Here is a 26,663-nt window from a genome sequence, read left to right as displayed (position 1 = left end):
CTATGTAAGCTTTTTATTATTTTAAATACAACTTCAGACAGCCTTCAAATAGTGCCTCTGAAATAAGGCAATTGGTAGAAACTCTAGAATAATCTTCACCAACCATTTCTTGGGTGAAAACTTCTTCCTTGCTCTCCTTCCCCATACCCTAACTGCACTCCACAAATGAGGAAGTCCATTTAGGTGCAGTTTTACTTGTTACTGTTTTTAGTAACTTTTTATCTTTACAGATGCAGTAAAAGTAGAAAGTTAGAAAATACAGACAAAATTTTTTTAATTAAAGTATGACATTCTTACCAGTCGCATCACTGTAACTCCTTAGTGCATATTCTTTCAGATCTTTAATATATATATCTAAATATACACATATGGGTGTTGTTTTAACCAAAAATAACATTTTATACCTAGCTGTTTTGGCTAAGTCACTTTTAACCTAGTATATCTATCCCCATCCCTTCTGTTTGCTTTTCAGTTTAATAACAGTAGCTTGTTGAAAAGATCGGTCCACTTGTCCTGCAGAACGTCCCAACCTCTGGATTTGTCCATTTGCTTCCTTCAAGTAGTTTTCAAATGTTTCTCTATTCCCTTTATTTCCTGTAAACTGGACATTATATCTAGAGGTTTGATGGATTCAGGTAAAACTTTTTGGCTGGAATACATCATAGGTGTTTTATCGCATCAGAAGACATATAATGTCTGGTTGACCCCATCATGAGTGATGCTAAGATTGACCATTGGTGAGAGGCTGCCATTTCCCATGTAGTCTTCCAGTTTTTCTCTTTGAGACTAAAAACTGAACCATCTGGTTTTATTTTGGAATGATGCAGATAGTCAATTTCCCATCAACCACCTACCTAATACTTTTGCCTTTATTTAAGTGCAGTTAAAAATGTAGATTTTAATCAGAAAAATTTTGGGGTGCTATTCCATTCTTCTGAGAAACCCTGGACCTGAGTTCAGTATTGGTTGATCTGCTGGTGGTCTCAGTGTGCCTGAAGCTGACCCCCTTATTGAAGAACTTCAGTCCGAAAAGTCTGTTTGATTTTTCAGTTATCTGTAAAATCTTTTCATTTCTGCCTGAACTCAAATGTGGTAACAACAGAAAAGTCCATGTATAAAATAATGGCCTGCATCTATCTTTCCTGTCTTGTTACATCTCCTGACTTCCTGCACCTCATCCCAAGGACAGAGAAAATATTTAGGTGAAAGAAATAACCTGTCACACAATAGAGTACCAACTATGTTTACCATAAAAGAGGATTGGGCCTTTTAGAACCAACAATTTTAAATGAACTTTGATCTAAAATTAATATCTTTATGACTGCAGTTATTCTTTGAGTATGTTTAACATCCTAGAAGAAATAAAGATTGGATTACAATCATGTGCTCACTTTGAGCCACATTTGAGGCTCAACTGGCGTTTTCTGTGGCTCACCGGCTGGGAAGACCCAGGTCAGCAGGAGCTCTTCCTCTCTGTGCTGGGACCCACGCTGCTCATGTCTTGTATTAGGGGCATTTCATCTACAGGACCCATCGGATTTCGAGATTTCCCCTCTCCTGAGTCCTTCCTGCCCATGTACATTCTCGGCATCAGCAGCTGGCCCTAGTACTGTGGCCTTTGGACCTACCATCTGCATCCCAGTGGGGCAGAGGCTGGGTGTTTTTGAGCTGAGGGCTTTCTGTCCTGGAATTTCCCTTTGGGGTTGAAGAAAGCCTGAGGTTAAAATGACTGACAAGGTCTTGTGCCAGACATACTTTGCTTTATGTTGAGGTAACTTTGGTAGTTTCTCAGGGGGGAGGGGGAAATCCAGTTGGACAGAGTGTTAGTAGGGCTTCAGCGTTCAGCGTTATATTTCTGCTTAGTAACTTTGTTTTTTTTTGGCTGTACCACGCGGCATGCAGAATCTTAATTCCCTGACCAGGGATCGAACCCCTGCCCCCTGCAGTGGAAGCATGGAGTCCTTACCACTGGTCCACCAGGGAATTCCCTAGTAACATTTCAAAAGTATGCCTGGGTAGATGCTTCTAACCTTAAATAGAGCTGTGAGCTGTACACAGGTACATGTGGATGTCTCTGTGTACATACCTAACTATGATGAACATTACAGAAATTCAGTGTGAATCTTCATAAAAGATTTGGCCTCTGATACAAGAAGCACTCAGCAGAAAGGTATTATGAGGTTCAGAAACTGGCAGAGGAAAAGATAGTCAAGTCCCCACAGATTGCTGTCTACCTTGAGAGTGGATTTTCTCCCATTTGACCTGCAGCAAAAATCACTTTAACAAGCTCTTTTTATTTGTCAACAGGAAACCGAAGAGAGAAGAGCACCTGAGTGAAGAAGCCATCAAGGTGATCTCCAGCCTTCCTGACCTAACGTTCATGCATGCCAAGGTGTTGATGTTCCCGACCACTTTGACACCTTCCACAAGCTCCCAAGAGAAGGCGGACTGATAACTGATGTGACTTGGACAGTTTCAATTGCTTTTCCTTCCTTCCAACTCTTCCCTACCATCAAAAGCATACCTGCTCTAATTAAAAAAAAAAAAAAAATTAAAGTTCAGCTGATTTGTTGGTAAGCCGCACTAGAAAGGTATACATAGTAATGTATATTTATTTACATACTGAAGTCCTAAATTTATATTAGAAACAAATGTAAATAATCGGGGGTGAACATTTTTGAAGATTTATTCTTTTTGTGTTGCTGGGGTGTATACATTTATGTCTTTGTGAAATACACTGGTGGTGTCCTTCTTACAAAACTTTTGAAATAAAAAAATGAAAATTAAAAACTCAAAACTCCACTGTCTGTGAAATCCCCTTCAGTCTTTTCAGATTGCATTGACTGTCCTATTAATTTTTCATATTATATATTGAATTACTTTTGCTATCATAAACAAGCTCCAAGTCCCTGTTTAATTTTTTTTTTTTTAATTTTATGTGTGGTGGGTTTGTTTCAGATCTGGCTTTTGTTATCATTTTTGTGCCCTTTTTTGATCTTTTCAATCTGGCCTGTTGCTGTTTGACCTTTTGCAAGGTACTTTCATCGATTGCTCTTTTGTTATAAGGTGTGGATCATTGTCAGAACTTGAATGAAGGGGTTTAAAGAGATTTTGTCTGTTTTCAATCAGTTTGGTTTGGAGAAGGACCAAATTACATGAATGTCTTACAATGAAATTTACTTGTTACTGATTTTTTGTTCTATCGTACCACTATTTTTTGAGGATTTTGCACAGTGTAAAATGACATAATCATAGATTGCTATGGTTTAGGCTGTATATACAGTAAAAACTATGGGTTTTAAATGTTTGGGGAAATTCCTATGGAAAAAAGAGAGACATGTAGAAGAACCTCTAACAAGGTTAATGTGCATGCCCAAGGTCTTTTGAGATTTCAGTGTGTAAATTTCCTTTTAGCTTACACAAAAATAAAATAATTTAAAAGAAATTTAGCCTGGTGTCTGTACTTTGGTATCTGAGGGAAAATGTTATGAATTTGGTTGTTAAGTTTTATTTCATCTTAATGTTTCAGTCCTGAGAAAATCATTTGGTAGGGCTTCCACTTTATTAAAATCAAGAAGAATTAGATTCTCACCCATAAGAATTTGAATCAACCCCTTAAGTAGCTCTTTTTATGTAGAACATGAGATCATTACAGGAAATTGCCATGATTCATTATAATGTACCTTCATCAGAATTGGCAAAGTTAAATAGGGATTTGTAGGGAATTTTTTTTCTTCTCAAGAAAATATATGCATTAAATTAAGGTGAGCAGGAAATTTCTTAAAAGCACTTTTAAAAATATTGTTATTAGATTAGATGTTACTTCAGCAAAAAAGTCACGACGTATTTCATTAGAAACAGGTGATCAGCTCAACAGTAATCCAGCTCATCAGCTGTGGGAATGTTCCCTGGAACTCTTCTGCACCTCTGTCACTGACAGAGATGCGTGTGTTGCCAGGTTATTACACGGGCCATTGGAACAGTTGCCTGAGTGTAATTTAAGTAGGGCCTGGAGCAACGATGCTTATCCAGTCCATCTCCTGCCATTTTCCCCAATATTTTTTTTTTTCAGAGAAGGCTCTCCTTCAGAATAGTCACAAGTCTTCAGTGCCCAATGGACCTTCTGAATGGAAGAAAAACATTATTCTTCAGTAGACCTTTACATGTTTCATCTGCATCTACAGTCCATTACAACTAAGTTATAATGGTAGCCTTCATCAACCTAAGTTCAAAGCCCATTTGTTAGCTGTGATACCATGAGAAAGTTAATCAACTTCTCTGAGCCACAGTTATATTATCTTTAAAAATGGGAATGAGACCACCTACCTGTGGGGTTAATGTGTTAAATAGTAGATGTAAAACATGTATCCCATGAGGAGACCGTCAATAAAAGAGAGCAGAGAGTCCGAAAAATCTATAAAGGCCCCTGGAGTCCCAGTAGATTCAAGAGGCAGTCACAAGAGATAGGATCATTTAAAATAAGTTATTGTGTTATTTAAAAGTGAGCAAGTGGACATTTCTCATGCAAGCACCTCTGCTTTAATGACACACAAAGTGGATAGTCCATCTGATAACCACTTTTCCATAAGCCAGATTTCCCTTTCCCTTTCATGTGTCATATTGGCCTTTGATGTTTTAATCACAGCAGGTACATTAATACTGGCTTGTCATAGGTTAAGGTCAGGGCTCTAGTCCTGAGGACCAAAAGTGCTCAGATTTGCACCAGACCAAGGCTCGAATTACACCAGAAAGCAATAACAGGGATGATGTGGGAAGAGCTGTGAGCATCTCCATGCAAATCTCAGCTAAGGGAGAGCCTGTTGGTTGCACGCTTGTCTTGGACATCAGCTGCTTCTGAAAGCAGCTGCCCATTTGTCTTTCTCAGAGTCAACCAGGAGGACACTACAGAGTTGGGGAGAAGAAACCAAGGAGTCAGAGACCCTAAAAGCCAAACCACACACAATGGAGACTGGCTTAGCAAACAGCTTTGTGTCTTTGACATCTTAAAACCAGCTCACTCATCCCCTAGAATCTCATCTCACTTGATGGCCAAATCCAAACAGCCATACATAATTCCCTAGTTAATTCAAGCCAGACTGGGAAGTTATAGGAGAAGCTTCCCTAAATTGAGTCATGTGTCACTACTATTTTTATGAGTCATTCTTTTATAGAGAGACTTGTTCTTCCCTCTACATGATTGTCATGCTCTTTATTTAGAACTTGTCTTTTTGCTCCCTCATGTTTCTTGAATCAGGGTTAGGCTTGGCTATGAGTAACAAAAACCAAAAATACTGCATTTCATGTAATAAGACTCATACTTTTGTCACATTTAAACTTCTCTGAAATTGGAATGTGTCATACAGTTGGATGGGGCAGCTGTTTAATTGTCAGGGGTTTCTTTTTCTTAGTGAAGTATGAAATAATGCTGTCTTACATTCAGTGACGGGATGGAAAATGGTAACAGTGGCTTCAACATTAGGAGTTTGTTTCTCTTGCCTGTGAAACATGAGGAAACAGTCTGGGGCTGGTAAAGAGGCTTCATAAGCTCATCAGAGATGGAAACTTTTACCATCCTGTTCTACCATTCTCAACATGTGGTTTCTATCTTATGGTCCAAGGTGGCTGTTGGGGGTACAGCCACCAAGTCTGCATTCCAGCCATCATAGGAGAAGGGCATGCTCCTTCCCCCAAGGACACTTTCCATAAGATATACACAGTATTTCTAATTCCAACCTACGGGCCAGAACTTAGTTGCAGTGCCATATCCAGCTGCAAAAGAGACTGAGAAATACCTTTATTCTGGGTGGCCATCTAAAAGGGATTCTAGTAGTAAGGAAGGAGAGAGCAGATAATGTCGGATAATTGAAAGTCTGAGTCACTCCTGTTTTTCACTTCTCAGTCCATACAAACAGTATTTCGTGGAGCTAAAGTAATGCATAGAGAAATGAATTCTGGGGTCATTGTCTCAAGCAGCAGCAATGCCTCAAAGGGGATCTATTGCCTTCCTGGTGCTTTTCCAAGGGGGAAAAGAATCAACAGGGGGAAGCTCAGGTTTACCAGGAACTTTTGGGGGCACAAATGCTAAGACAAATCATGGGTGGAAGTAGGGAGCAGCCTGGTGAGGTAGAAGGGGCACCGGGTTAAGCTGAGCATTGTGTGCTCTAAGTATAGCTCTGCCACTAATCAGCTGTAAGGTCTTGGATAAATCCCTTTTCTAGGTCGCAGGTACTTGATGCATAAAATGAGGGGGTGGAACCTATAGCATCAAAAGCTAAAGTAGGAAGAAACATTAGAGAATCCGCATGTTAGGGCTGAAAGTTCAGCTGGCCCAGGACTTTGCAAACCACTCCCAGGAGCATCATTGCGGCGGGATGGGAGGTCCAGTAGTAACACACTGGGCTTATATGGGGAGCAGGGGGATTTGCAGAAGATTTCATTTGATAAAAGGGTTCCACTGCTACCAAATGTCGAAAGCCAATGATGATTAAATTCCCAGAGTTGAAGAAATTGAAGCCTGGAAAAGGAAATTGGCTTTCGCAACATTAGTCATCTACAGGACCTGAATCCAGTTTCCTGATTCTCAGTCTTTTCATTTACACCCTCCTGCATCTCCCCTCTGAACGGGCAGCCAGTCCAGCCTTTGCCTGAACATTTTCAGAGACCACACGTGTGCTCAGAATCTCACAAGGTTGTTTGCCCCCCACCACACATGCTTTGTTGGCCGGAACTGATTACCAGGACTTCTACTGAGTGGAAACCTGGCTTCCCATAACTGCCTGTTGATTCAAGCCATCGCCTCTCAAGCTTCATGGAATAAACCTAATCCCTTAACCACAAATACTGAAAACCTCTCTTATGTTTCCTGCCCCTTTCTTCTACCAGGTCTCCCATGATTTTCCAGGCCTTTCCCATATATGTCATCCTTCCCTGGACGTTGTTCCAGTTTATCAAAGTTCCTCTGAAAATGTGCTCCCCAGACTGGACCAGATATTGCTTCATCACGGGCATGGGGCTCATATTTATTTTATTGCAGACACTTTTTTTAAATACAGCCTACAATTGCATTACTGTATATGGCAACAACATTGCCTCTTTAAATTGTGTGAACAGCCTTTTCCCCATAACTGCCATCAAGCCAGATTTTCTCTTTCATCTACTTGTGTCCTTGAGTTTTTAGATCTGAAAGCAGAGTTCTACATTTGTCCTTTTACAACTTTATTTTGTTCGTTTTGGATGGTTATTTTAGCCTGTCCATCTCATCAGATCTTAATTGTACCACCTAGCATGTAGTCTCTCCCTCCTTCCTCAGCTTTGTCAGCCACAGATTGATAAATAACTTTTGCGACCCAGATCACCAACCCAGATGTTGACCAGTACAAATCCCTGCAACTCCCTCTCGCAGAGCGCCAGGCAGACTCAGCACACACCTTCCCAGCACAGCGGCACCCACGTTTCTCCATCGTGCCCACGGATCCTAAGAACAGGCGAGGCCTTGCTGAATCCCTCACGCTCTGCCTGTGGCAATTCACGGGTGTCCTGGGTGTTTCTGCACATGGTCTCCAACCCCTCACCCAGCTTGATAATGTCTGTGCCCGAGGGCTCCCAAAGAAGCATAAGGGTGACAACACTAGTAGCAGATGAAATGACCTCTACTCGGGATGGGAGGTTAAAGGAGAATAATCCACAGAGTCACTGGCCCATGGTGCCAGTAAATACTCAATAAATACTTTTGTACCATCACCACTCATCCTGGTCGGTACTCCATTGCCAGTCATGCAGATGAAAGGCTGATGGTGGAAGAAACGATGGTCTTCCTAACAGTACGTCAGAAAGACACCGACGGCCACCGTCCTCAGGTTGCCATCTCATGCCTCAGTGGTCCATCACTTTACCTCATCTTTTCAGCTGGACTCTCTTTGAGGATAGCACTCATATCACTTCACGGAATAATATTTTATTTTACATTTACCTCTTTCAAGAATGGTTCCCTTCCTTCGGTTTTCCAAAATCAGGGTTTAAGGACCGGAGGACGGCCCCCTCCTCTACCCCCGGAACCAGGTGGTGCAGGGCGACGTGGGCTCCTTTGCCTCCCACCTCTGGGCTCCCCTCCCGACCACGCTCACACTCCTCCCTCGTGTTGTCGTCTCTCTCCTGGGGGTCAGTGACGAGGGTCACGAAAAATCACAAGGGCCAGCGGGTGAGGATGTCACCGGCGCAGCGACTGCCCCAGGAAAGGGGCCGCTCTGGTCGCCTACATCGTGTTTCCCACGTGGCTCCTCAGAGCAAACAGGTGACAGTCCTGGTGGAGCTCCTCATCCTTGCCCCGCCCCCAGCTCTGCACCAGGATTTGATGGCCCCGTCACCCCCACCCAGACGTCCCGCAGACGCCTGCACGGCAGCCCGTGTGCCGCAAAGCCGTGGGCTCACCTGCCTCTGCACCCCCGCCCCTGGCCTTGCTGGCCACACTCCACGCTGGCTCTTGCCCCGCTCCCCTGCCTCATCCCTGATCCTGTGGATTCTGGAGTCCTACCAGTGATGCCTCCTACATCCCCATCTCCTCCCTCTTCAGGCCCCAGCGTCTCCCTGTGACCCCTGTAACAGCCCCCTCTGACCGTCCCTGCCTCGCCTCCCTTCCCATCTAATCTTCAGATGTCAGAGGGCTCGTCTCCTGTCAGAAAGCCTTCCCGGTACCCCTTCACCCTCCCGACAACGTCTTAACTCCTGGCACGTCGCAAAGCAACCGGCGGCTGCGTCCCCTGGACGGTGGGCTCAGCCTGGACGGCCGGCTGCTCTCCAGGACCCAAATGCCCCTCCCAGGGTCACTCTTCCTCACCATGAGGCCAGCAACATCCTCTGGGAGCCTTTCTGGACCACCCCCTCCCCAACACCGGACGGCTGGTCTCCAGCCACCCTGGGTGCTTGGCAAAGTTCTCTGATAATTCGAGGTTTACGTGATTATCATCCGACGAGCTTGCGTGATTAGGTGCGCCGCTGGGTGCCAGGCAACCGCTTTGCACACGCTCACTCTCTGAATCCTCCCCAGAACCCCAGGAGGTACCTGAACTGTAGTCACCCCCCCCGTTTGCTGGGGAGGAAACCAAGACTTGGAACATTGGGCAACTTCCCTGAGGTCACTGAGCCAGGAAGCAGAAGAGTCCAGGAACCAGGTCTGTCTGACCCCAGAGGCCAAACGCTTCATGGCGTGATGAGGGCTGCCAAGGCACCTGTGGCCTTGCTCCATGGGGACCAGTTTGCTCAGGACCATGTCTCCCTTAAGACTCCTCCAGGGCAGGGCCATGCCTGGCTCCGGCTGCGCGCATGGTCTCTGGCACAGGGCCCAGCAGATGGACGGACTTTCACCTTGTTTTCTTCCTGAACCAGTTAATGCTGAGCCCCTCGGTGAAATGGAGGGATCCTTCCAGAATCTGTGTTGTGCCTTTGCCGGCAAATGTGAGGATCCCTTCCTCAAGTTCTGTCTGAATTTTCCCGAGATACCCTATTGCGTTGATCAATTCTCCAAGCCCTGAAGCCATGCCCCAATACCAACCCTAACCCCGTGGGGTTTCCATTTTCCCAAAAGCTGTTTGTTTTGTTTTGGTTTGGGCTGGATTCCAGCCTTGTGCAAGCAGCAAGCACTGGACATGGGAGGATGCCAGGTACAGCTCCACAGCTCACACCACCAGGCAGGCCCCTGTTTGGAAAGCACATGGCTCTGCAGGAGCGTCCCAAACCCAGAGTCCCAACCTTTCCCCAGAGGGGCCCCTCCGTGGATGGTGATGCAGCCAGTCTCTGAGCAAGCCCTGGGTGTGCTCGGAGGGGCTCAGAGGACCACACCCGGGGGTCCTCAGACAAAACGTGATATCCCTGTAAGGGGGGTGCCACACGGATAGTTACTAAACTCAGTGACACGACAGGGGCACCTGAAGGATGCTTCACGTTGAAACCCGCCCAGTCAGCTATGGGCTTTCAACATCCCATCCTCTCCACCCCTCTTTTTCCATTCCGTTCTCCAAAGCAGGACTTCTGTGTTGGGCTGGAGATGGTGTGGTCGTGGCAGGGGGAATTGCTCCTGACTTTTCTGTTCTGGGCCCAGGTTCCCCACCAAGGCCCCAGGACCCCAAGTCCATCAGGATTACTGCCAGAGACAGCTATGCCAGAGGATCTCCTCCCATTATAAACTCAAACCTCAGCGGAATGGAAACATTTGACTAAAATCAGTATTTTTACTCAGAAGAAGCAGAGAAGTGTGACTCAAGGACCTTCCAACTCCTGGCTTAATACTTTGGTCATGGGAAGCCTGGTTAGAGTGGGTTATAATTTGTTTCACTTTATTTTTGCTGAGTTGCCTTGGGAGCCTGAACTTTGATCTGGGTGGGAATCACTAAGTCATCAGCTCAAGAGAAGACACAGACCAGCGTTTCACCTCCTGTCAGAATAAACTACTCCCTCTTGGCTCAAGGAGGAGGCCTGAATGCTGTGCCCAGGACCCTGGTCCCATCCCCCCCCCCCACCCGCCAGGTTAATCTGGTTTCTCGGCTGCCTGGGTCCCATCAGTGCTACACCAGCCACAACCAGAGAGCAGGGAGGCATTATTTCCCTTCAGCTACTATCTTGTAACTCCCTCTTAATTTACAATCTGTTTGCTCTTTCAGATGTTTGGAAAGAAAACTCCTTAGTCAGCAGCCTTGAAAAGCCTCATTTTCAGTGAAATCTGGATCCTTCTTTCCCACTCGTTTATGTTTTGTTTTTTGGGGGGTTTTTTGTTTTTGTTTTTGTGGCTGGAACCTAACATCTGTGAGGCAGACAGGCCCCCGTGGGCCCTGTGTCACCAGACACCTGCTGAAAGGATGCATTTGGGGGAAGAAAATGTGGGCAGAGCCCACCAGTGACAACTGGTCTTTATCTAATATCGACCTCCACTGACCGTGAAATGAATGGACAGTCGGCCCCAAGAGAGGAGCAAAGATGGGAAGTGGTCCGTCCTAGCTCAGATGCTAGTGAGGACCCGCCAGAAACCCCTTCCCCTAACGGCTGACAAGAAAGCCAGGGGACCTGAACGTTTTCCTTGCTGAAGGGGAGTGTCTGCCACCAGGGTACGTCCCTCTGCAGGCTGGCCTCTGGAAAAGGGTCCTCCCAGGCACTTCCATAAAAGGTGACTCATCAGTCTGCCCAGCTTGGAACCGTCCTGTGGTGTGCTTCTGAGGACTGTGAAAGAAGGGGCGTGAGCTGTTATTCTGGATAATCATTTCAACGTGCAGCTTGGTAGCAAACAAAGAAAATAACTGGAGCTGCAGCTCTTGGTCCCTGGAGGCTCATGGCTGTCCCAGCTGTTCTCAAGCATTCACCAGCCCCACGGTTAAGGAATCCTGAGCCTTCGAGGACCACAGAAGATGTGGCCTAAACACTGCTCCTGGGAGAGAAGCAGGAATGAGGCCGCTGGAGTTTGAATCCTGGCACCACCACTTCCTAATTGTGAGACCAGGAACCAGTCTGCAAAATGGGGCTCTGAATTCAAGTAAGAAGCACCCAAACAGGACATCCCTGGTGGCGCAGTGGTTAAGAATCCACCTGCCAATGCAGGGGACACGGGTTCGATCCCTGGGCTGGGAAGATCTTACATGCCGCGGAACAGCTAAGCCTATGTACCACAACTACTGAGCCTGAGGTCTAGAGCCCGGGGGCCACAACTATTGAGCCCACGTGCCACAACTACTGAAGCCCATGCACCTAGGGCCCGTACTCTGCAACAAGAGAAGACACCACAATGAGAAGCCTGTGCACAGCAATGAAGACCCAATGCAGCCAATAAATAAATAAATAAATTTATTTTTTAAAAAATGAATGAAATACCAAAACAGGCTTCTTAGGAGAATTAAAGAAAGAACTTTTGTTAAACAGCATGACACTTGGAAATAGTAAGTGCTGAATAAATGTTACATATTATTTTTATTAATCATTATTATTATTATTTAGGATACCAAGTTCTTATTGGTTACCTACAGTGTGTCTCACCTGACTTGGGAGCTGAACAGGGCTGAACAGGGCTGTTTATGATGCAGCACCTGATTCAATGACATAATTACGGACCCGCAGGCCAGCTGTTCATGATTACATGATTATGAGCACCTGACTCTTGACCTGAACGGTGAGGCTACAGAAGTAGCTAAGCTCCTCGAGGGGGCCTCCAGGAGATGCTGAAGGAACTTGGGGAGAGGCAATGGTGGCGGTGCCTGGAATCATCCGGGGAGACCTCAGAGGACCCTCCCAGGCACTTCACTCAAAGGTGACTCGACAGTCTGCCCACGTTTTTGTCTCGTGATGAGTTTGAAGGACAGCAGGTTGTAAATGTGGGAGGGGGTGGTGTTCAGCCAGAGCCCATCCTAGGAGATGAATCCCACAAAGACTATCCATTCATTCATTCAACTCTGCTTCAGCACCTACTATGTGCCAATGCTGCTGCACATTTCCTTCCTAAACCCACAGAAATGCACACCCTGGTGTTCATCAGGCATTGGGGGCCCAGCCAAGCCCGGGAAGGTGAGCCATGCCCCCTGGGGCATCTCATTCTCCTCCCTTGAGCTATCCTGAGCTTTAGAAAGCTTCGATTTTATTTACTTATTTATTTACTTTGTGAAGAATTTCAGAATAAATTATGGACATCATCACCTGTCATCTCCACACACCAACATCACATCCAAAATAAAGGAAGGAATATTCTCCTAACTGCAAATACTGTGATCACACCTAAGAAAATTAACAATAATTTCTGCATACCATTTGAAACCCAGTCTATTGAAATTCCCCCATAGGTCCCTAAAGTATCTTTTATAGCTCACCTGTTCAAAGCAGGGTCTGCTCACGGAGTACGCATCCATTTGGTTATATGTTCCTTTTAACCTAGAACAGTTCTCCCATCCTTTTATTTTTCATTGCACTGACTTTTTTGAAGATACCAAGCCAGTTGTCTTGTAGAATGTCACACATTCTGGATTTATCTGATTGTTTCCTCCTGGTGTCATTTAGCTTTGTCCCTCTATCTCCTTTTCTTTAAGAGGGCCTTAGTCCCTTCAGATTGTTTTAACAAAAATACTGTACATTGGGTGGCTTACAAACAACAGAAATTTATTTCTCACAGTTCTGGAGGCTGGGAAGTAAGAGATCAAAGCTCCAGCTAGGCTAGGTTCTGTGGGAGCCTGCTTCCCGGTCCACAGACAACTGTCTTCTTGCTGTGTCCTCACATGGCAGAACGGGTGAGGGAGCTCTCTGGGTCTCTTACAAAGTCACTAATCCTATTCATTAGGGCTCCACCCTCATGACCTAATTACCTCTCACAGGCCCAACCTCCTAAAACCATCACACTGGGTGTTAGAATTTCAACATGTGAATTTAGGGGAACACAAACATTCAGTCTATATCAAACAGTATAGCCTTCCTAAAGGTCAATGTCTTGAAAGACTGCCAACTTCATCCAGCTTTCGGCAGAAGTTTTGGGGCTCTGCATAGCATAGGTACAATAGGGAGGGATAAAGATGAGGAAGAAATAGCCCTGGGGGTGCTCTTGGCTTGGCAGGGAGGCCCAAGTCCACAGCCAGGAAGGACCTCTGTGCCCCAGGAAAGTTTCCTGCAGAGGACTGGCGGCATTCAACAACCTGGTCATCCAGAAACCCCCAACTGTGGGAACTGGCCCTGTGGGTCATCAGTCCTGCTGGGCTGTCCCAACCCAAACAGTACTGGCCACCTGGTAGATGGCCCTCCTTCCTCCCTGGGACCTTCCCCAAACCTCTGCATGGCTCCCTCCCTCCCTCCTTCAGGCTTCTGCTCTGAACACTCACGAAAACAGTGCCCCAGCCCTCCCTAGCCCCCACCTGCGCGGACTGTCTTCTCATGACACGTTACCACCCAACATATACTTATTGTTTATTTTGTATTATCTGTCTCTCCTGCCAAGACTATAAACTTCATCAAGACAGGAACCTCTGTTGCCTTGTTCACGGCAGTATCCCCAGTACCCGGAACAGCTTCTTATATAAATAAGGCACCTAATAAACCTTGAATGAATGAATGAATGAATGAATGGGCCCCACAGCAAACAGCCCAATTCCAAACACATAATTGGCCTCAACTAAACAATTGTTTGAGGTTATCATCTTCCCAGGAACAGGTACTAAAATTCCAAAATCACACTAAACAGTAAGGGGCAGAAAAATCCCATCATCTGTGAACAGCAACAATCAAATCTCCCCCTGCCAGTCATCTGATGTCCTGGCCCTGCATCGGCCCTGCCCTCTCCACCCTGCTGCAGAGTTTGGGCAGCTCCTGGATGGCTCATCTCCGTACGTCCAGGGCCTCTTGGCCATAGATACCATTTAGTCCCACTCAGCCAACAAGAGCCCCACGACTTATGGTGTTTGGCTTGGAGGATGATTCCTTCTGCCTGATTTTTTTTAAAGCTGAGTCTGCTTTTTTTGTTTTTTCTTTTTCTTTTTTAGCCCTCAAATGCTGAACAGGTGCTGTATTCAACTCCTCTCCAAGGTTTGCGGCTGGGAGTGGGCACTGAGCCAGGGGGCCTGGGGTGGGGGGTGGGTCGGCTGGGAGCTGGGGTGGAAGCTGGGGTACCGCCCACTGAAGAGTGAAGGAGGAGGACCAGCTTTTGTCTTGTTGGAGTAAAATCAAAAAATGAGACATGGGAGAGGGTGTCACCTAAAGAGGCGCTTCTTGCCCTGGCCCTTGGGGCGGCGGGTGGGGGGGGTTGTCAGGGATCCCCTGAAATTCTGTGCAACATATTGGGATGTTTGCTTCAGAGCAGGGTCTGTAGTTTTCATCAGTTTTTCAAAGAGGTTTGTGACATCACCTCCCCCCACCCACCACCCCCCAGAAAACAAAACAAAACAAAATGTAAGAAATAAAACACAGAGATAGCACCTGGCAGTTTTTTGGATACATGAATCCACAAAGTTGTATCGGACTCCTGCTGCACCCCATCCCAAACTGGAGCTCAGACTAATTGGGAAGATAAGGCCCAATGGGAGAGGGCAGGTTGGGGTATTTTGGTTTGGGTTTGGGTTTTTTTTTTTTTTTTAAGTTATTTCTTGAGAACTTCCTATGTACACAGCACAGTGTTAAGCTCTATAACACCACCACCACCACCGATAATGATAATGGCTGGCTTTTACCTAGCATGTGGTGAGTGGCAGGCACTATTCAAAGAGCTTTCTATATGTTAACTCATTTAATCTCCCCAGGAGTCCTATGAAATAGGCACCTTTATTTTCACCTCATCTTACACATGATAAAACTGAGGCCCAGAGAGGTTAAATAAGTTACCTCAAAGCCCACAGCAGACTGGGTTTAAACCCGGAGGATCTGGTTGCCGGTCCGCGGGTCCATGCAACCCCCTTAAGCTCTGCTATTGCCTTTGAGCCTCAACCACGCCCTGAAGGATCTCCTATTTTATCTCCATTCTGTAGGTGATGACACTGAAGTTGGGCAAGTGGCCCAAGGTCGCCCTGGGTGTTATACACCTCCCCCCTGTGAAGGCTGAGAGCCAAGGAAGAGTCAGAGGAATTGAGAGGGGTGAGAGGTCACGCTGGGCAGGGGCAGTGGGAATCCAGAAGGCCGCTTGCCTCAGAAGCATGTTCCTGAAGGACAGCTCCTGGGGGCCAACAAGCTGGGTCCCGGTCCGGCCCCATCGCACTGCCTCCCTCTAGGTCCCCAGCCGGGAGAGGTGGCTTGTGGAGGTGGGGGTGGTGTCAAGGTTAACACTCTCTCTTGTTCCCTGTTCTGCATCGGAGTCACAGGGGTCCTCCGAGGAGTGCCTTCTATGGGTAGAGATTAACAAGGCAGCGTGTCCAGCCTGCCCCCACCCCAACATCCTCCTTGGGCCTTGACCAGGTGCCTGTCTGCAGTTCTGCAGGAGAGCCCTCCCTCTCATGGGGAGGCCCCGTGGTGCCAGAACTCAGGCCACATGGAGACTGGGCTCATTAGGGCCACACACAGGGCAACCACAAGACAAGCCAGGCCCGCTGCCCTGACCCCTTGCACAGATGGCACCTAAGTGCCCGCAACCAACCAACAAAGAGTTAGAGGTGGAAGTGTGATGATTCCCACTTCACAGATGAGAAAAGTGAGGCTTGGAGGCTATACTAGGTTGACTGGCAGCCCCCTCAAAAGAGACGTCTCCCCAAAACCTGTGACTATGATATTAGTTGGAAAAAAAAAAAAGTCTTTGTAGATGTAATTAAGTTAAAGATCTCAAAATGAGACATCCTAGATCAGAGTAGGTTCTAAACCCAATGATGAGTGTCTTTGTAAAAGAGGAAGGGATGTGAACATACTCAATGCCATTGAACTATACGCTTAAAAGTGGTTAAAATGGTAAATTCTGTGCTATGCATATTTTACCACAATAAAAAACTTAACGTAATTTAGTTTTTTGTTCTTTCACTTTTTGGCTGCATGGCACGCAGGATCTTTGTTCCTCAACCAGGGATCAAACCCGCACCCCCTGCAGTGGAAGCGTCGCGTTTTAACCACTGGACCACCAGGGAAGCCCCTAATTCCGTTTTTTAAAAAGAGGGAGAGGAGGAAGGGAGAAGAGACACACGCACTGAGGAGAAGATGCAGGCAGACGGCAGTGAGGCGTCTGCAAGCCAAGGAACGCGTGGCTCACCAGCAGCCGGCAGAAGCCAGGAGAAAGGCATAGGCCTGCCTCTCCCTCAGTGCCTCTGGAAGGAGCCAACCCTGCTGACTCCCTGATTTGGACTTGCGGCCTCCAGAACGGAGAGAGAATACACGTCTGTTGTTTTACGCTCCCCCCACCCCCACCCCAGTTTGTGGTAATTTGTTATCAGTCCTAGGACACTACTACATACAGTGACACGACCAAGGTCACCTGGCTCCCCTGTCATGGAAGCCTGGGGCTTCTAACGACAAACCCAGTGCTTGGTCCACTCGTGGGACGTTCCCTGCTCCTGCAAGGCCGGCCCCAGTGGTTCACAGGGCAGGTGGGGCCTGAAGCAAGTCTTCCACCTGTGTTTTCCACAGTGCCCAGTGCACCCCACCTCGAGAATGCAGAGTGACCACCAGAGAAATCAAGTCACCATACCTTTGCCTGGTGTCCCTTTCTTGAGGCCATGTAGGTGCAGTTACCTCAGGAAGCTCTGTTTCTAATCTATTTCTAAAGAGCACCTGGTTGTCCTGAAAAACAGGAATGCCTCCAGGACCACACACACTGTGTGCTGCACAGCTCCAGGGGGCGCCTTCACAGAGTCAACAGCACAAATGGCACCTCTGGAGCCACAGTGCACAACCCGTACCACTATACACAGTGGCTTTGCCCACTTCTGCTGAACAGGCCAGATTCCCACAGGGCCAGCCCTTCAGGGAGGCCGGCCCCACCCTGCTGTTCCCAGCTCTCCGGCCGAACTGGCTGGTGGGTCCCAGCTTGAAAAGTGAGTGGGCTTCATCCATCCTGGGCAGTGGAAGTCTTTGTATTTTGGAGCCATTACCAAGAAGTAGGCTCCCCATGCCTGCATAGGCTTAGGTCTAAAGGAGCCTCTCCCCAGACCCAGAGCCTGGTGAAGTAGTCTGGGCCTCTGGCAGCTCCTTCTCAAAAAGGTTTGCTAAGGATTCCCTTGCTCTAAGATTTCTGGAGAAAATTTGCAGTGAAACTTTAAGCTGTTAAGCTTGGGAGCGGCCATCAGAGAGTCCTATCACATTCAGGGCACAGCAACATCCCTGCCTTTCCTACCAGTTTTTAACCTTTATTTAGACTCTCTGAGCCAAATATACATATAAAATACTGTCTATATTTATATATTTCATAGGTACATATATCTTTAAGCTACTTGGAGAGGTGTTTCTGCCACTTGCAACCAAGACTGTCTTATACACTTCTCTGAACCATCTGGACATTTTGTGGGAGCTTCCCTTCCTGCAGAGGGGAGCAGGGGTGGGCCAGGGAGGACATGAAGGCCTTTGGGTTAATGTGTTGGAAGCTGCTGCCAAGCTCATAAGTTAAGAACTAGCATCTTTGAATTCATTGAGTAAATCTAGAGGAAGATGGATTTAAGTTGAAAATAACGTCATTTCTACACAGTCTTGGGAGCACATGTGCAGCCTCAGCGCTAAAAGCTACTAGACTTTCTGCACAGGAGCCCTCTGTCCCGTGGCAGCTGCACCCCTGGACGGGGCTCCCCAGGGTCCAGCAGGGCATGTGGCGCAGGGACAGGGCCAAGCAAGGCTTCAGCCTCCAGTGTGAGGTACAGTCAGGGCTGCCTCCTGCCCAGCTGGATTTTCCAGTTCAGCCTGCACGTTCCTTCCCTCATCCTCTGTCAAACAGTGGCTGCAAACCAGGCACCCAGATAGCAAGGGGAATGCCATGGGGGCCTTCCCTGGGGTAGGGGCTCTGCCAGACCCATCTTGGAGGCCAAGACAGGGGTAGGGGGTGCAGAGCTGGCAAAGGCACCTGGGAGGCCCCCTCTTGCCTCCCCTCTTCCTTTCCTCCACCACCTCACAGCCGCTTCAACCCTGTTCTCCCTGCACGAGACCCCATCCCACCGTCTGCCACTCACAGGTCAAGGCGGATAATGGTAGCTCTCTAGAGCTGGAAGGAAGTTCAGAAACCCAGTTGCTTTACGCAAGGAGAAACTGAGGCCAGGGAGCTGAGGTGAGCCGTAAAGACCACACGGCTGCGAGGAGCCTCTCGGCGGGTAGAATCTGGGGCGCTAGACGGTGGCGCGTGGTGGGGAGGGGGCGGGGCGGGGGAGTGGGGGCAGCGTGGGGAGGGGGCGCGCCTTCCGCCGTGGGCTGCGGGGAGAGCCCCAGGTGACGGGCATGCAGGAAGAAGGGTTTGCGAGGCAGGGGCCCCGTCACTTCGGACCTTCAGGACGGACGCTCCGGTTCCGTCCCCCGGGGCGCCTTTGTCTCCCTGCCGGGCGGTGGGCGCAGAGGCCCAGGAAGCCGCGCGGGGCGCCGCGGAGCTGCCGCGGGGCCCGGGAGGGAGGCCGGGCCGCCGCGCCCTGGGTGGCCGGAGGGGCTTCCCGCCGCCGCCGTGTCCCCCGGACCAAGTCGCAGCGCCGCCGCCCGCGGTTCCGGCCTCCGCCGCTTTCCTCTCGGGGGCGCCCCGGGCCCGGCGCCCGCGCCCCTCCGCCCCGGGGTGTGAGCCCGGCCCGCCTCCCCGGGGCGCGGCCCTGGGTCCCTGCCTCCGAGCTCCCGGGCCAGCGTCCTCTAAGTGTGGCCCCGCGACCAGCAGCATCGGCATCCCCCGGGGAACTTGAACTTAGAAGCGCAGACTCTCGGGCCAGCACGGGTCTCTGGACCCAGCAAGCTGTGCTCACAGGCCCTCCCGGGGACCCGCACGTTCACGAAGTTTGGGAACCTCCGCTCTGGAGCACGGACACCGCCCAGTCCAGCTCGGCGGGAGGGCAGACTGAGCTCCTTGAGGACGCTGGTCCTCAGTTAGCGGGCTGTTCTGCGCAGCCATCCGCCTCTGCTGAGTATTGACGGGTGAAGGAGGGGGGAGACGTGTTCCTACAGGCAGCCCTGGGGTTCTTTAATAAAAATTGTCTTTCCTGGATGCTGACCAGGAGTGACTTGGAAATTGACACAAATTACCTCAAAGAATTGACCCACTTAGCATCTCTTTAGATTAAATCCCAAATTGTTTACAGTAGAGCCGGAAAAGCGCTCCGGCTGTGTTGTTCTTGGCCTCTGAAGGGCTCACAGCACCTGGTGGCTAATATATCTAGCCCTGTGCTAGAGAATCATGGCCACTGCTTTACGGATGTCATTTATAGGCTGAATGAAAATCTGTCTAAGAAAGTGCTGGGTGCTTTTGAAGATACTGATCTGAAGGTTTACTAAAGGTTATTCCCATTTCATAGAGACTACTTCCCTGACCTAGAAAAATGCATAAAGGAAAAAGATGTAGGCATGATATTTTGTCTTTTTCCCTCAGATTATTCTTTAATATTTTTACATAATGTCTTCAATAAAATTAAAAACATGCATAACTTTGTAATGTGTTCCAATCCCTGAAGCCCAAGTCTTGGCTGTTAATCTAGTCACAGAGAAGGTTAGCCTAATGGGCATGGCTTAGTGGGGATGAACTAGATAGAAGTCCATTTTACAACCAGCAACTTTTCAGCCACATTGCCCTTAACCTTAAATTACTCCTTAAAGGAGTGATTCTGATGATGGAGTGCAGATCAGAGAAGGGGGTAGATTTGGGCCTAGGTTGGCCAGGTCTCTCAAGTACCACCTCCCAGGACCCTCGCAAGGGCTTGTGACCCTTTGAAAAGGCAGGGGGAGTTGAAATGAGAGAGGGGGCCCTAGGGGACTGGGCCTTCCATCTGGTAGGTGAGTACCTCTGGGTGGGTGGAGATGGAAGAGGGTTTGAGAGAGCAGAGGTTTGTTCAGAGCCAGCTGTAATGTGTCAAGAGCCTTGGAAATATCCTTTCTCTTTGTCTCAGCAATTCCACTTCAGGTATTTTTTCCTATGGGAATAATCAGGCCGTAAATGAACCACAACAATTTGGGAGTGGTTTAAACAGGAGGGGCACTGTCACATGAGAGAACAATCTAAAGCCATCAAAAATTCCATTCTCAAAGAATTTCTAATGATACAAGAATTGCTCAGGATATAAGGTAAAAAAGCATCGTAGAAAATGGTACTGTAAGGTGTCTACTTTATGCAAAATATGTTATTTGTCTAATTAAAATATATATACTATATATGACTATATATCTATAAATACTATATATACTATATATATATAAAGAGAGAGACTGGAAGGAAGCTTGCCTAAATATTAACAATGGTTTTCTCTTGGTAGTGGGATCATAGGTGATATTTGTTTTCTGCTTTACTTTTGCTGTGTTTTCCTTTTTTTTTCTATAATAAACACGTTACTTTAGAATTAGAAACATAACTTAAGAACCTACAGTGTTCTAAGCTTTGTGCCAGACCCAAAGAGGAGGAAGATACAAGGAAACATTTTCTGCCCTGGGGGAACTCATGGTCAAAGGAAATGAGAGGTACCCAGAAAATACCAATGCCAGGCATGGTGGAATAAATGGTGAAGAAGGAGCAGAGCAAGATGCAGTGGGAGCCCAGGGGAGGGAGCGAGAACACCTACTGGAATTTAAGTTTCTTGGGGCAGGCACATAGGCAGTCAGTGTATACAATACAAAACAGAGCATGGTGGCATAAGAATCCAGTTCTGTTCCCTAATGCCCTGTGATTATAGGCAAGTTATGAAGAACTAGTCTGACTTTCCTCATCTGTAAAATGGGGTAACAGAAATCTTCCTGTGAACAATTAATAAGGCAATGGAGATGAAGCTTGGTCCCTAGGACAATGTAAGTGCTCAATAAACATTAGGTTTACAGTACATGCTTTGATTAAGTCTGGGCAGGAAAGGGCAAAGGCTGTGGGGTTTGCAGGGAGAGGGTAGGAGGGAAGGCAAGGAGGCTGGGTGCAGGCAGAGGGGCACAGCTTCTGGGGCATAGCTTCCTGGGCAGGCTCCGCTCAGCGCTGGGGGCCTAGAGACCATGCAGGCAGGGCTGCCTTCTCTGTCCCTGAGAAATGGAATAAGTGGGGGCCATGGGGATGAAGAAAGTGATGGAGATTCCTGAGCCAGACTGGAGCCCTCGGCTCTGACAGGCGAGGGTAGGGGAAGGGCGTGGAGGGGCAGGCACAGAGCGCCCCTGGTACCAATGTACCACATACTGCTATGTTCGTCCTCTCAGCAACCCTGAGCATCAGCATACCAACTCCATTTTACAGATGAAGAAACGGATGCTAGGGTTCACACCCTGGCACTAAGCGGGCCAAGGCTCAAGCCGATGAACGTGTTCTACCCCCTTCGGGCTCAGCGGCTCCAGGAAGGCTCGCATTTGCTGTGCTCCGTGTGCCTGACCTGGAGTGGCTCTGAGCCAGCCTGGGGGTTTCCGGGGACTTTCCTGACTGAATCACCAGAAAGACCCTTTCATCCCACCCTGTCCCCCAGGTGGGACCAGCACAGCCTGCACTGTGGTGGGAGGAAGGAGACATCGCCTTTGAGTTTGAACTTTAAATTGTTTGTTTTGAGAACATCATAAACCCCTTGAGAGGACTAGAGGTGGTGGAGGCAGCCTCCGCACCACCCCAGGGATCCATCCCGTCCAAAGGGGAGGCCTGGGGCCGGGGGGATGGTTCCCTCCCGAAGGACCTGAGTCCTTGGTCACACTCCTTCTGTCTCGTGCTGACGTCTGAAAGGAGATGCAATGCCTCAGGTAAGACTTTAACCTTGAAGCCCCAGAGAGGGCAAGATTACTGTGCATCTGAAGGTGGGTGCAGTAGAGAAGCAACGTGTTCTTAAGAACCCCAGTTTTGTCCCCTACACTTAGGGCTCAGGCTGTCTTCAGGGAAAGTCAAATTGCCTGAGTGAGCATTTTTAATTTTTTCCAATCCACCTGGCCGAGAGCCTGACCACAGCGTCTGCCTCACCCTCTTTCCTGAAACTCCAGCCTCCTCGATGGGATTTATAGAATTTGGGAGGGGGGTGCTGTGTTGCTTTCCAGTTCTGCTGCCCATTATTTTACAAGAGAAAACTGGGTGTCAAAGAAAGGAAAATAGATTCTGTGATGAAAGCATTTGGAGCCAGACAGTGGGAGAAATCTAATTTATAATAAGGGTTCTCAAGCCATGGCTACAAATTAGAAGCACCAGAACACTTTAAAAGACATTGAAACCCAGGCTCCACCAAATATTTACTCTGGGATGGGGCCTTTTCCCTTTCTTCCTTCCTTCCCTTGTCATTCTTCCCACCTCACTTCTCCCTCCCTCCCTTTTTTTCTTTCTTTGTTTAAAGTCTTCCAGGTGACTCTACTATGCCAGGGTTGAGAACTACTCACCTAAAAAAGACAACTGTGCTGAAAAGAAGACTATCCAACAGAAAAATGGACAAAGGACGTGAACGGGCAAGAGAGAGAAGAAATAAAAATGGCTAATAGGCACATGAAAAACTGTTGACCCCAATTAATAATTAAAGAAATGCTAAATAAAACAATAATGAGATAGTATTTCATGTATCAAATTATCAACCTTTTTTTTAAATGAAAGAATATTTCAGGAATAGCAACTGTGTGTGTGCGTGTGTGTGCATGCGTGTGTCCATGTGTGTGCGTGTGTGTGCGTGTGCTATGTGTGCATGCATGTGTCCATGTGTGTGTGCGTGTGTGTGCGTGTATGTGCATGTGTGTGTGTGTGTGTGCACGCGCCCATGTGCATCGGGGTGGGGCGGGGCGGGGTCTCAGTTTATGAGAATAAATGGCTACAGCCTTTCTTGAGGGCTCTTGGACAACACACACACACATTTTGATTTATTAATTTCACTTCAAGGTTCTAGATAAGGATATATCGAGATTTTAACTAGAGTTGTTGATCACAGCAGGAACAAAAAGCAGAAATTCCTAAATATTTACCATTAGGAGATTAGTTCAACGAATTATGCTACAGCCATAGAATAGAATACCACACAGCCGTTGAATACGATATAGTAAGTGAATAAATACGTCCCTACTTGGGAAGATGTTTAGATAAATTATTGAGTGAAAAAAAGCAGTTTCCAAATAACAATGATAGCATTTTTGCCCAGTTAGAAAAATAGAATCTGAAAAAGTGTGTGTGCATGTATCTGCACCTAGAAAGTGCATATTGGCAAAATATTTGCATATTGACAAAAATATATGAAAGGTTTTAGCAGTCATCACCTCTGAGTAATACAAAGGTGAGTATTTTGCATTTTTATTTTTGTGTCTCTGTATTTTCTAGCTTTTTTTTTCTAGAGAGGACATACTTGTTTTTGCTAAAAGGAAAAAAAATTTTTATTTTTAAATTTTACTTTCTAGAGCAAAAGTTGCTAATCTGTTTTCTTCTGAGAGGGGAGGGATCATCTTGGAGCAATAAAATCTCCAGATAATCTCCTAACCACTCATCTTCTTTATTGAACCTCATCTTTGACCAAGAAGCCAAACTAGAGGCTCAAATTGGATTTTTTCTCCTCTTCCAGGTCTTTTCCACATTGCTAGGCTGTGAAATGGCTGAGGGAGGTGGCCCTTGGGGAAGAAGATCCAGAGGTCTGAGGGGTCCCCATCAGAGTAGAGAAGAGCCCAGGTTTTGAAGTCCTGGCTCCACCTCCATTTAGCTATTTGACCTTGGGTCAGGCCCTTACATTCTCTAAGCCTCGGTGTGCACAGCTATAAAATGGGAATAATAATAGTGCTGACCTCACAAGTGGTTACAAGTCTTCACTGAGCTAATGCAATGTAAAGAGCTCAGCACATCACCTGGCACGTGGCACTCAATAAATGGCACTTCCGATCACTTCTGATTTGGGAAGACAGACACTTCCTGCCCCAGGGGTGGGCAGATACACACAGGGAGCCTTTGATGGTCGTGACCCTCATTGAGGTCCTGTGACCATCCTGGGAGGGAAACTGGAGAGAGAATCCAAGCCCCAGAGCCACAGATTGCAGAAGGGCCTGCATAGCCTCTGCACCAGGACCCATTCCCCTGGAGCCGCACTTAGTGAGGTCTCCCAACCCCAGCCCTTCTGCATGCCCTGTCACTCCATCCTTAGATGCCCACAGACTGGTGCCCGTCTTGATCTTCCCTCCACAGTAACTCCATTTATCACAGTCCATGTGCGGATTTGTCAGAGCCGCCCAAGGCCTGTGGACTCATCTTGCCTCCCCCCACCCCCGCCTCCTACAATGTAGGACAAAGGGATTAAAAAACACGTTCACTCACCCATCCTCTCAACCCCTGTGACCATCTCTGGGCCTCTAAGCCCCTCGCTGGTAACCCGGGGGGAAGCTCCTCTCGACGTGACCCCGTGCAGAACAAGGTGTCCCCGGGCACAGGGATCCCCAGTCAGTGCAGCAGCCAGGCCTGTCACCCAGGCTCGGGGAGCCTCCTCAGCAACAGTGCAGGTGCCCTCCGACAAAACTGGGAACAATGTGGCTTTATGGTTTCCAGAAGGTTCCATCTGGGAGTTGGAGGAGCTGTGCCCACTCCCTGACCCACAGGAGGCCATAGTCCTGCAGGCAGCAAGTGGCCCACCTATTCTCCACCTGCCTCCGGAGGGGGGCTGCCAGAGACCAGGTCCACGGAAAGTGCTGGGAGGAGAGAGCCTTTATAGCACCTGTGAAATCCCCTTCCCCAAAGACCAGCAAAGAGTTGGGAGAACATTTGGGGGTTTTAGAACGAGGACCTGGTGGGCCAGCCTGACCTCAGCTCTCCTGAATGAGTGAAGGAATGAGTGAACGGATGAGTCGAGTTTACCCTTTTATTTCTAGAGTCAATTCAGGTAGATGAAAACATCTGTGGATGTGCCAACAGCCACTAGAACATAGTTCATTAAGCCCGGAAGCCTAGTTGTAGCAGGCAGCCACATTTTGCATTTCGTGCCCAGCAGCTAAAGCAGAACTTGGCCTGCAGAGCAATACTTCAGTCAACTATTGAATGAATGAATGAACATTACCAGACATCTCAAATAAGGCAGAGAAGTGGGAAGGAAGCTCTGGGTGTGTCTGCACACCATATAGAGTTAAAACCACTTCTACTTCACTGTGTGACCTGACAGCTCAGTAAGCCTTTAGAGTCAAATAGCCCCAGATGGGAAGTGCATTTAAAAAAGTGAAATTAACAAAGCAGGAGGGGCAGGGGCAGATCAGGGGGTTTCAGTTCACACCTCAGGCTGCTTATTAATCTAGTAATGAGAGCAGAGCTTCTGCTGCACAGTCAAGTAACACCTGCTTGGGGCTGCAGGTCTTTCTCCTCAGAATTACCTAACATTCAAGGATACACACACACACACACGCACACACACACGCACCCCATGTCCCTGTCCTGGGCTCTCCTGGGTGTTTGATGCCTCAGCTGGAGTTAAGGTTTGTGAGGACTGGACTCCCTGCAAGTGGAGCTTCTGGATGGGCCCGGGTGCCTAAGAGCCCCCCAGGAAAGCCAGATCCAGGCCACTGGGCAGCCCACTGCCTCAGGCCCCTCTGCCCTTATTGCTGTGCCGATGGCTCGATGACTTGGCTGGGGACTCCTGGTGACTGCGAAGCTCTCCTTTATCTGCACTCAGTCCGTGAGGCTTCAGCCTTCTGCCTGGTGCCTAAGTCCTGTCTTCCCCCACCCTGGACTTCTCTGGGTAATGGGCTGCCTCAGTCTAAAAGAGGCGGTACCGGGGCAGTGCCCAGGCCCTGTCAGGATGAGGCCGAGGCCCAGGCAGCATCTGGAGTGGACAGCAGGCCCCTGAAGCTGGTGTTTTTCTCCTGGGGAGCGGCCTCTTTTTTGTGACTCAGACCCTGGGAATTTGGGAGCCCTGCTAGGCTGTGGCTGAAGCTGGGCTCCCAGGAGCGCTCAGCAGGCTCACAGGGAATGCACTTGGGTTTCTTAGCTCCCCTGTCCTCCTCCCATTCCCCTCAGTGGGTTCCTTTTGTTGTCACTAAATCCCCTCCAATCTCCCTTTCCAAAAGCCGGCAGATCCAAGTGGAATTCAACACCCAAACACTCACACAAAAGCTAGGATTAATAGCTGGCTTTGTCTGGGCACAGATGTGCAGCAGCTTGGGGGGGGAGGACATTTTTCCTGCCACTTGAGTCAACTCGGCTG

At 48.1% G+C, this 26,663-nt stretch overlaps 1 protein-coding gene across 5 annotated transcripts in view; it reads left to right on the top strand.

Annotated features, from left to right (window-relative positions):
* Positions 1 to 2,533, top strand: part of AFTPH (aftiphilin) — a 60,114-nt gene extending 57,581 nt beyond the window's left edge. For all 5 annotated transcript variants that reach the window (XM_057741496.1, XM_057741492.1, XM_057741493.1 and 2 more), the window contains one exon: positions 2,308 to 2,533. In XM_057741496.1, the coding sequence (XP_057597479.1) occupies positions 2,308 to 2,452 (145 nt within the window). In that variant the 3' untranslated portion in view covers positions 2,453 to 2,533. The remainder of the gene's footprint in view (positions 1 to 2,307) is intronic.
* The last annotated feature ends 24,130 nt before the right edge of the window (positions 2,534 to 26,663 follow it).

The sequence above is a fragment of the Hippopotamus amphibius genome, chromosome 7, assembly GCF_030028045.1.
Source record: "Hippopotamus amphibius kiboko isolate mHipAmp2 chromosome 7, mHipAmp2.hap2, whole genome shotgun sequence".
Classification (NCBI taxonomy): Eukaryota; Metazoa; Chordata; class Mammalia; order Artiodactyla; family Hippopotamidae; genus Hippopotamus; species Hippopotamus amphibius.
Note: the sequence above shows the minus strand (reverse complement) of the source record. Positions and strands in the feature narration are given on the sequence as shown.